The sequence below is a fragment of the Urocampus carinirostris genome, chromosome 14 (genome assembly GCF_059441175.1).
Source record: "Urocampus carinirostris isolate Australia breed hairy pipefish chromosome 14, RoL_Ucar_1.0, whole genome shotgun sequence".
NCBI classification, from domain to species: Eukaryota; Metazoa; Chordata; class Actinopteri; order Syngnathiformes; family Syngnathidae; genus Urocampus; species Urocampus carinirostris.
The window spans coordinates 23,361,237-23,372,483 of NC_142362.1; the positions used below are offsets into that span (position 1 = coordinate 23,361,237).

General features: G+C 38.3%; 1 protein-coding gene across 1 annotated transcript; it reads left to right on the forward strand.

Moving 5' to 3' along the window:
• The first annotated feature begins 573 nt into the window (after positions 1–573).
• On the forward strand, positions 574–9,161 carry rnaseh2b (ribonuclease H2, subunit B). The gene is made up of 11 exons (XM_088352654.1): positions 574–777; positions 991–1,059; positions 4,001–4,114; positions 4,219–4,295; positions 5,310–5,424; positions 5,540–5,604; positions 5,686–5,791; positions 6,560–6,641; positions 6,719–6,764; positions 8,258–8,335; positions 8,471–9,161. The coding sequence occupies exons 1-11, from the start codon at positions 717–719 to the stop codon at positions 8,573–8,575; spliced, it is 918 nt and encodes a 305-aa protein (XP_088208780.1). The 5' UTR covers positions 574–716; the 3' UTR covers positions 8,576–9,161.
• The last annotated feature ends 2,086 nt before the right edge of the window (positions 9,162–11,247 follow it).

An 11,247-nucleotide genomic window follows, 5' to 3' on the forward strand; every position in this document is an offset into this window, starting at 1 on the left:
AAATAAACTATAGAAACTAAAGAAGGTTTTTTGGGTGTACCTGTAAGCAGCAAGATGGCGTTCAAATATCTCAGCTCCCTCTGGGTTCGTTTTATGTAAAACAAATACAAATATTTTGACCTATGATAATTTTAAAATTAATGTCTGTTTGAAAGATAATATATTTTTCTAATCATTAAAATGTATACAGTATTGTTTTTTTTAGCGAATGTAGTTTATTTCACCAGTAGGAGGCGCTAAATAATACACGATATCACTGCCCTTTTAATGTGGGCTATATGAACTACAGTATGACAATATTACAAATTAACAATAGCGCCCCAAGCGTGGTTATTGGAGACCTACAATTTGTGTGACGTCACGTTTGAACCTACCACTGCATGCTACGTAGGGGAAATGTTTGACAATGTGGCGATAATATATATTATATTTTGGGATTTTATCAAAGAAGTTGGACACAAAAGGATTTAACTTACGATTTAAAACCGTAAGGGACTTGAAATCTTTTCAGAAAAAGCAAAAAATGCTGATATGGAAAACAAAACCACTTGAAACACCCCCTCATGTGGTGAATTGGCGTATGTTAGGAAACAGGCGCCTTTTCTGATATCTTGTCAAATAAACAATTCAGTAATTTGGTTGATTTTCGTCGTAAGTTGATTGTCAACCAATGACTGCCAATATTTTAAGACCTCAAACCAATCTTCTTCAAAACAATGGCTTCCAAAAAGCGAACGCCTAACTTACAGAACGATGGCTGGGTTGTTATTGCCGCAGGTAACCGAACGGTTTTAGCTAGGGTTATCCAAGCTAACATAACTACAATTTCGCTTTATGTGATATCCTGTTTGCTAGCTCATGGCGCCATTCAGGCGTTAACGCGTTATATGAATCCACGTAGTTGTCAAAGCCATTTCATTTTATGCCAGGCAAATAGACGTGACACTTATGTTTCGAATTATACTTAACATTGTCACGTGTTTGCTTTAGAATCCGCCACAAAGAGCCAAAAGGAGGACAACGACCCAATTTTTGTGAGACTACGGAATCCAGCTACAGGTAAAACAACTTCGGGTCCAAGTCTAAGTCATATTTATTAGTATAGCTCTTGTTCACAGTCTCAAAGGGTTGCTCAGTACCACCATACAACATCCCCTGATTTGAAACCTACATCAGGGCAAGGAAAAACGTAAAAACCTCAGCATGAGTAAAATTAAGGGCTTTGAGAAGGGGGTCGCACAATCCCGCTTCCAGGACGACCAGTCTGCAATAGATGTTGCAAGGGAATCATCAGACAATACATCCATCGATCCATCCATTATCTGCACCGCTTATCCTCAGTAGGGTCGCGGGAGTGCCGGAGCCCATCCCAGCATCTTCAGGCAGTGGGCGTTGGACACCCTGTACTGGTTGCCAGCCAGTCGCAGAGTACACAGAAACAGACAACTCACTCGATCATTCACACCTAGGGACAATTTGGACCGGCCAATTTACCTGACATGCACATTTTTGGAAAGTGGGAGGAAACCAGAGTGCCTGGAGGAAACCCACGCAACACGGGGAGAACATGCACACTCCGCACAGGGTAGCTGGATTTGAACCAATGACCTCAGAACTTCAGACCAGACAGTCAACATCAAAGTTAATACAGTAATCCCTCGGTTATTGCAATCAGGGGACCAGAATCCACGTAAAAACCCGCTAAGTAGCGATGCCCATTCATAGAAGACCCCATTAATCAAACTTACCTCTAGATGATGTACTTCCGACTGAGAGTATAGTACTGTTACAAAATAACAACTAGGGCTGTCACGATTGGGAATTTCGGAAGATGATTAATTGTCACACAAACAATCTTGATTGACAAATATATTGTCATATTTGTCTTAAAAGTTCTCAAGCACATGATTGAAGATTCATAATTATTCCGTAACTTGCTTAAAATATATGCTTAAAAAATACAGGAAATGGTAGAGGCGAGACATTGCACTTGCATGTGTACTGTATTTGGATTAGAGGTAAGATCGGGCCAAAAAAAAGCACCCGAGCCCGACGCAGGCCCGAGGGGTATTAAACCCGACCCGGACCGAGCCCGACTAATTAACTGGATTTGCTGGCCCGGCCCGAAAGGGGCCCGAAATTACATATTTTATTTATAAGGAGGGGTGATTTATGATAACAAATTAAACTCTGCCTTTTGTTACAACATCTAGGCCTAAGTTAAATAAAACTGTATAAACATTTACATCTTTTATATTTCTGTGTCTGCACTGCAGATGTTACATTAAGCGACAATCTGTCATTGACGGGGTTTTTTTTTTGAGGTAGCGAAAACATTTAAGGGCGTCCGTCATTTTGACGACTTGATCATTGGGCCATAATCCACAGCAGCAGTAGTAGTACGTCCTTAAGATTTTAGCGCAGCCCTTTCATTGAGGGGGTGTTGACGTGTTGTGCCCTTTTCCGACTCCTATGCAAATTCCCCCCCCCCCCCCCCCCGATCGTATTCTATATAAAACGCTTATTAAAACGATAAAGCGAGCTAATTATAATAATTGGGAGATCCTAGTCTATATAACGCGTTTATTTAAACAATAAAGCGTGATTTTATTCTGCAAATTGCATTTTTTAACGCGGATGAAAATGTCACCAACGTCAATGTACGCTTCCGACAAAAGCGATCGTATTCTATATAAAACGCTTATTAAAACAATAAAGCGAGCTAATTATAACAATTGGGAGATCCTAGTCTATATAACGCGTTTATTTAAACAATAAAGCGCGATCGTATTCTACAAATTGCGTTTTTTAACGCGGATGAAAATGTCACCAACGTCAATGTACGCTTCCGACAAAAGCGATCGTATTCTATATAATACGCTTTAAAACAAAATAAAGCGAGCTAATTACAATAATTGGGAGATTCTAGTCTATATAACGCGTTTATATATATTATATTTATAATTATTAATTAATTTAAAAAAAAAAAAAAAAAAAAAAAAAAAAAGCAGGACCGAACCCGACCCGACCCGACCGTATGACTGACATTTCAGGCCCGACCCGGCCCAAAATTGCCTCGGGTTCGGGTTCGGGCTCGGGCCATAAATCTTAGGTCTAATTTGGATGCATTTCATTGGCTAAGAGATGTGGAAAAATCCCACCTTACCTGCTCTAAAGGTAGAAAAGCGTTGGTGGATCAACGCTGTTGTTGCACTGTAGGCTAATGTTGTCGAATTAGTAAATTTGATCTGAGAGCCAGATGTATTCATCAACATTTGTAAGATTAAGAGAAAACAAATACAAATCACACTGAAGCACTGTTTGATTAAGGTATAATGTGTGCAATATTAAGACTTAAATAACAAACTCATCTGCAATACATTTTTAAAAAAAGTAATGAATTAGGCACAAAAAAGCAATCATTTCACTGAATACTTTAAAGATATGACATTTGCATAAACACCTATGGAAGTCATCTTGGTTTTGTCAACAAAACAGATTTCATGGAGCATATCTTCTCGATGCAGATCTGTTTATGCATGCTAATTGATAAAATATTCCTAAATAATCAACATATAAACTTTTAGTGGTTTTTATTACATGACTTGTACAATAACAATAAGTCCCAATCATATTTAGTAGATTTTGTAACGAGGCCAGCTTGGTTAGGGCAATAAAAGACAATGTAAAGTCTGCAAGCATATTTTGTGTAGCCTGGAAGTGCATTTAATTATTGTGTTAACATACCAAACATACTCAGGCTGGTATGGATTAATCCTATCAAACACTGAAGAAAAATGAATCATTGGTTTTAATAAATATTTTCCTATTAGTATGGCTGGATTATGTTTGTTATAAAACTCTTGCAATTCAGGACTTCTTTGAAATCTGTTGTATTGTTCTAATCCTTGTTTAAGTCATGGTGAATGTGTTGTTAGAGTAAAAAAAAAGTTACATTATTGCCTCCCAAAAAGTACATTTGTTTGACTTGTTTCTGCAGATGCTGCCTCCCTGTACATGCTTAGTGGCAGTGACAGCATCTTGCAGCTTTACGAGGTCAAAGCATTTGAAGAACAGTTCCGTTCCTGGTTTGTTGGGCAGGAAGTCCAGAGAGGTAATTGTTTTAACTTGATTATGTTAAATGCAAATTATTATTATTCATTCATTATTATGTATTCTGTAATCATCATCTGTTAACTGCCTACACTTGTTACGCAGATGGGAGGCTCCTGTTCATCACACCAATGGATCCTCTTTTTTTAATTTTGCCATATTTGATCAAATCTGGAAAAGACGTAAGAGCTCACTTACCGTAATCGAGTGATTTGCATGGCAAAATAATTTTTTTTCTTCAGCTGAATGGTAGAGGCCACCTTTTGTGACATGTTAGTAATGTACTGTAAATTTCATTTAAAATATTTCCTGTGGTTCAAGTGTGGCATTAGGTCATGGTTTCAAATCCAGCTGCCAGTCTTCTTCTGCAGAGTTTGCATGTTCTCCCCTTGCATTTGTTGTTTTCCTCTGGGCACTCCAGTTTCCTCACACATTCCAAAAACATGCTTGTCAGGTCCAAATTGTCCCGAGGTGTGAATAAGGATCCAGTGGCGGCATAGTGTATGGGTAGTTAGCACGTAGCCCCATCATGTTAAAAGCACATATTTATAGCTATCGCACCCTTCCCGTTTGCGTGTTCTCCCCGTGCCTGCGTGGGCTTCCTCTGGGCACTACGGTTTCCTCCCACATTCCCAAAAACATGCATGTCAATAGGTGTTGAATGAGTGAGTGAGTTGTCTGTCTCTGTGCCCTGTGACTGTCAGGCAACCAGTTTAGGGTGTCCACTGTCCGAAGATAGCTGGGATGGGCTCCAGCAACCCCGCGACCCTACTGAGGATAAGCGGTATAGATAATGGATGGAAGCCGTGTTTCAATCTTTCTTTAAAATCACTGCCTTAATCAACCAAATAGCATTTATGGCAATGGAGCTGCACCCATTTATATCCTTATGTTCACGCAATATATTTTACCTTATCATCTTACCATACTCCTTGCACGTATACATGATGTAGATGGATGACTGTATTTATATAGTCCTTGACACAGAATGTTGCAAAGGCTGCACTGGCCGTAATTGCACCATCCCCTACCATGATATACTGAGGATTTTTGCTAGAAACTTTGATCATCCTGCAATTAAGTGCCTTAATTTTCTTACTAAATGCATATTACATCTAGCCCTTTCACAAGGCATGCATGTCACTTCTCCGTCCATAAATATCTGTAAAAATCCCCTGGTAATGTCCTCTGTTTAGGCCAAGTTCCAGCCGGCAGATCAAATGGTGATAGACGAAGAGTTACCAGCGTGCACCAGATTGCTGAGTTGCAAACGTTCTTTGGCCTCCTTGCATCATATAGCAGACGAAAAAGGTAGGACTATATATATATATATATATTAATGTATTATATATATATATATATATATATATATATAATACATTAAAAAAATGCTAAATCAAATGTCTGATGTATGTTTTCCTGCAAGAGGTCGGAAGCCTGAAGTTTCACCGCTACAATCAAGAAAAGACTTTGGCTTGGTTAAGGAAGAAGGTGCATCATTTTTCAGTGGAAAACCTTTGATAAGCATTACCATTAAATGGATGCCCCTACCCTATTGTTGCCTTGCCTTAGGTGGAAAAAACAGTTCTTGTGCTCAAAAAGAAGAATATCTCCGTGGGTGAAGGAGTCAAATCCTCTTCATATATCCGAGTCAAGAAGGACTCCGATTCGAGCCAGGGTAAAGTTGTCTCTTACAAAACAAAGAAAGAAAAAAAAACTCAACTCAAAATCCTTTTTTGGGTCGAAATGATTTAAAGGTAGACAAAATGTGAGAAGGAAACCAAACCACAATTAATTTCAAGAGTAACTCTAAGTTACTTTAGGTTGGCTTGTTTTATATTAGTGCTAATACAAATAGGCAAAGAGTCAAGTTATGTTTATTTTTATTGCTATTGTGTATACAAACATTGGTCAAGGAGGAACATTTTGGTGACGTATTATCTGTAGAAGGAGCCCAGTAAAGCTTTTGTCAGAAATGAGCAAAACTGAGGAAGACCAAAATATACGACACAATGTTAATTGTTATTATAAGGAGACTCACCGCAAAACACCCTTGAAAAAATTTCCCTCAATTTCTTGTGTTGTCAAGAGTCAATAATAGATCTGTGGTTTTGAACTTTTAGTTTTTCCCTCTTACAAGCCTAAAAGCAAACTGCACAAAGCTTTGTTTTTAGAAGGTTAATGTACTTGATATATTGTTAATGGCGTCATTGCGTGCTTTATAACATTCACATTACTATTACTGCATTGTTTTCATCATTTTATGTAGAAATTATGTTTTACGTTTTCAACCTCAGGTCAAACTTGTATCAGAACAACTTGTAATACTCTATAGCACCAGCAGATGGTGGCAGCAGCATATTGTGTTTGTCACGATGCATTGAAAACCGTTTCCTCCATGCCTGTTCTTTTAATGCAATTATCAACGCTCTTTCGATTAAACTAGAAGACTACCTTAGCTACGCCCATGGCCTAATATCAGAATACATCAGCACAGACCTCAGCAAGGAACTCCGCCATTTTTTGAAGTATGTTTGCATGCACACATGAAGTTTTGCCAAGAAATTTTGAATGTGCAGATTAAACCAATTTTTGTGCCACGCAGTCTACCAGAAATCTTGAGTCCGAAGGAGACTGAACCACCCCCAAAGGTGAACTATATCCTGAAATTGCAAGCAAAAATATGTTTTTTTTGGGTGGGTTTTGCCAACACATAAAGACATACATGTGTGAAAACATTTTTATATGTTTTTGTTTTCACGTGGCATTGGAGTGTAACGCTCCAGATTTGAGGCCTTAATCTCTTGACATTTATGCCTCCACTTCTTGAAAGAAGCCAATTCTTGTGGTACTGCACGCTGTGTGCATGTTAAATTTTAAAGCAGGGATCTCATACTCACCGCCTGGGGGGCAATTGCAGCCCATGGGATGATAATTTAAGACCCCCCCCACCTTTACATGAAAGTTTAAAGAAACTGTGTGTATTATTTAGCACCCCCCTAGTGCTAGAAAAAGTAATTCAATTTAAAAAAAAAAGGCTGGGCAATTAATTTCTTAGAAAATAGTTCTGTTTACTTTGAGTCTCCGTATTTTGTTTTCTTCTTGTGCTTTTAAGCCCTCAATTTTGTCTGTTCCACTCAATCTAGCGATATCTGGTGGTCACACTGTCCATTTACTTGAAAACTGCATTCTTACCTAGAAATCGCTCCCATGTTTGTCTGGCATTCTTGATGCTATGCTGTGCTCTGTGACACAGTTTTTGTTCACTTAAGACAATACAGTGCCATGTAGTTGTCAAATATTACACAAAGGGGCTTTAATGACACACACAGGTGATTTCTGTTTGTCATTTTTATTATTCGTCATTTAGGTCAACATTGGATCGTTCAGAAGTCATCAGGGAAATTTAGGGATCAGCTGAGAGAACAAAGGGGCAATATTTTTGCAACACCTACTTTTCAGTTTCTTTGTGGTAAACAATATCTATCCCTCTACCCTGGTGGTATCCCTCGAGAGGGGTGACAGACAGCTAGGCAAACACATCCAAAAGCAATTAAAATAATAAAAGGGAAAAAAAATAGCCAAAAAACACACATAATTTTTTGGGGGACCATGGCCAACCCAAATGCCCCAACACCCAAACAAGTTAAGAACCTCAGCACCCAAGTTGGTCATGCTTTCCTCCTTCCAGATGAAAACGGGACACAAGAAAGCGCCCATGTCACTCGAGTCAGTGTGACACGACACACTCTTCTGTTCAACAGTAGGGCCCGACAGCTTTCACTGGTTTACCCCTGCCGCATCATACGGGTGCCCTGCCCAACCCTTAGAACACGCCCAAACATCCCACTATCCTTTTACAACACCTCTCCACTCATTCCTTTCACCAACAAGAGTTCTAGCTTCCACTATATTTAGTGATGGCAAACATAGTATAAAATGTTGAAAACATTTTGTTAAGACTTCACGATTGTGTCTTACATGTTGATTCTGAGAAATGTTTTTCAGTTGTTTTTAGCTTTAAATTTGGAACTTGAAATGTGGCTATATGACAAAACATTCTTTGTGGGTTCAGGGAGGGGGCAATATTTTCGCTAGGCATCACATCTAAACAGCAATCCAATATCCTCCTAATGTTTGCTAGAAACGGAAGCTGTCGGACAAGCCGGTGGAGGCAGGAGAAGACTACACCAAATTCAACAGTGAAGAATTTACTCGAAAAGTCAGTGCCAGTGATGCATGTTTTGTCATTTTCCGTTTCCAATGCAGCATCCGAACCTTGAGCTATTGTGCGGTTCTAGCTCATTTGAACTCAAGGTCAGACTACGTGGCTGAGGTTTTCTTTTTCTCTTTGCAGCCACCCAAGAAGATGACTGCTGCACAAAAGAGTTTGGCTAAGGTGGATAAGAGTGGCATGAAGACAATGTCATCCTTTTTTAGTCCCAAAGCAAAAACGCACTAGAAATCGTGCTTTGCCCACTTTGTTCTTTTGTTTGTATATGCTTTTTTGTAATAAAGCAAAAAAAAACAGGGATCATTTTATCACCAGTTGCAGTTTAGCCAATTATATTCTGCCATTGAATATTCACTTTTCAAAGGTATGTCAGTTGCTGTTATTTGCGGATTACAAGCCTTTCCTTTTTTCTTACTTTTCAAACACTGGCTTACAGTGCAATGCGGCTTATTTTATCTATTTTTTGTGCCTTACTGCAAAGTACAGTAACAACAATTAGAAATGCACACAGTATATGTGAGCGTTACCACTCGCACATTGCAGTATATTACTGTATTTGTGCAATGATGGATTAATGATCTCAATTGAATTAAACACAGGAATTGAACCTGAATCACGATGATGAGAGCACGGTGACTTATCCACTAGACCAAGTTATCTAGATGACATAAAAAGGTTTTTGTTTTAATCTAATTGTTACACTATTTTTCTCCCGGTGCTAGAAATGAATTTTAGAGCATGGAGAAAACACACATTTTATCCTGAAATGTGTCAAATACAAAGTGTGAACCATCATTAAATACACTATTTTGTTCTTTCCTTCATCATGCTTTTTTGCACTTATATCTTTCAGGATGGCTCTTTTTTTTCCATTCCCTGGCATCCGGCTCTAAGATTAAAACAGTGTAAAAATCAGATAAAAATGAATGCCTTTTCGAATGTTATGTGTAATATGGCTAATTCTTGGCATTTTTGTTACCGTGGCCTGGGTCTGATTCCCTTTGGATTTTGCGACCAAGGTCAGCCAGATTTTTACATTGCACTAATGTAAATTGCAAATTTAAAAAATGCAGAAAGGTTATACACAGTAGCTCTTAATGTTGTTTTACTTCCATGCGATTTATAGTGCAGAAACTACGGTAATTAATATTGACAGCAACAAACACAGTCCGCAAGCGATGTGTTACTTTACTGTACTAGACATTTCCCCGCTAGTTTATAAAAAATATAAGAAAGATGTAAATGAGTTAATTTGTATGGCTGCTTTAAGGTGGGGTGCATAATTTTAGGTGTACTTAAAAAGTTTAGAAATAAATAGTTTGTCCTTTTGGTATCTGTTATGACAGACTGAGTTCAAAAACCCTTCATATGTTTACCGCCACTTATTGCTTTTTTTCTTCTATCAGAACTGTTCTGGCCAACAACCGTTAATGCCTGAGGAAAGGAGGTGGGGCGTTGTGGGTCGGTTGGAGAGTGATTTAACACCCGTGCTTGTTTTCTTTTTTTCTAGGATGAAAATGGTCAAATTAAGAAAAAAGTTGTTTCATGTTCTGTATAAATGCCTAGCCAAACCCCCAAAATATGAAAAAGAAGAGTTTATTCGAGCACATAACGCAGAAACAAATGATTTCAGTCAAAAGACGGCGTCAGCGTTGCCAACACCACTTTTAACATTCACTAGATCAAACTGAACAAAACACTAAAGTATGCAGCGCAGGATAAGTTGAAACACCAACTCTCTCTGAACAAAAACAAAAGTAAAAAAGACAGAATATGTAAGGACAAAAACTAGTTTTAACTGAACAAATTATGGAAGACAATGCATAATATGTTAGGAAACAAACTAGCTTGAACTGAAAATAATTAGTGTAAATTGGATATGTTGGGACACTAGTTGCAACTGAACAAAACATGGAATTGGGGCAATGCAACATATGTTGGACAACTAAGTAACTGAACAAAACATGGAAGACAATGCAAAATATGTTTAGACACTAGTTCCATTGTAAAATACATGGAAGATAGACAACGCAGGGTATGTTAAAACACTGAGTATAACTCAACAAAACATAAAAGTATGGAGCGCAGGATATGTTGAAACACCAACTCTATCTGAACAAAAACATGAAAGTAAAACAAGACAGAATCAGTAAGGACAATAACTAGCTTTAACTGAACAAATTAATGGAAGACAATCCAAAATATGTTGGGAAACAAACTAGCTTGAACTGAAAAAAATTAGAGCACATGTTGTATATGTTTGGATACTAGTTGCAACTGAACAAAACATGAAGTTGGTGCAATATAGGAAATGTTGGACTACTAAATAACGGAACAAAACATGAAAGACAATGCGAAATATGTTTAGACACAAATTGGTTCTAAAGTAACAGAACATGGAAGATAGACAACACAGGGTGTGTTAATACACCAAGTATAACTGAACAAAACATAAAAGTAGATAACACAGACTGTTCGGACAATGACTGTCTCTAACTCACAGGTGTCAATCACGCGCCCCGTGGTCTGTGTCAGGCCCGCATAGGCCTCTAATCCAGCCCGCAAGACAACACTGAGAGAAGCACAACAGAAAAATGAACTGCAGTTTTCAATATCTCCATTGGATGTTACCAAAGCCAAGCACCTATCACAAAAGAACTGTTGCTGCAGAGTGTAAAGTGCACTGTAAAGCGCTTTGGAGGTTCTCAGTGACTGGTTAAAGCTCTTTATAAACGCAATCCATTCACTATTTAAGCTTAAAATTCGGTGCAGTTTGTAGGGGTACAAAGTTGAGTTTCTCCCTTAAATTTGCACTTGCCCTTTTTCTGTAGTCCAGAATTTACGGTAGTTATTTGTCAAAAGTCTAATGAAATCCCAGAGGGTTTTTTGGTGTGACTGTG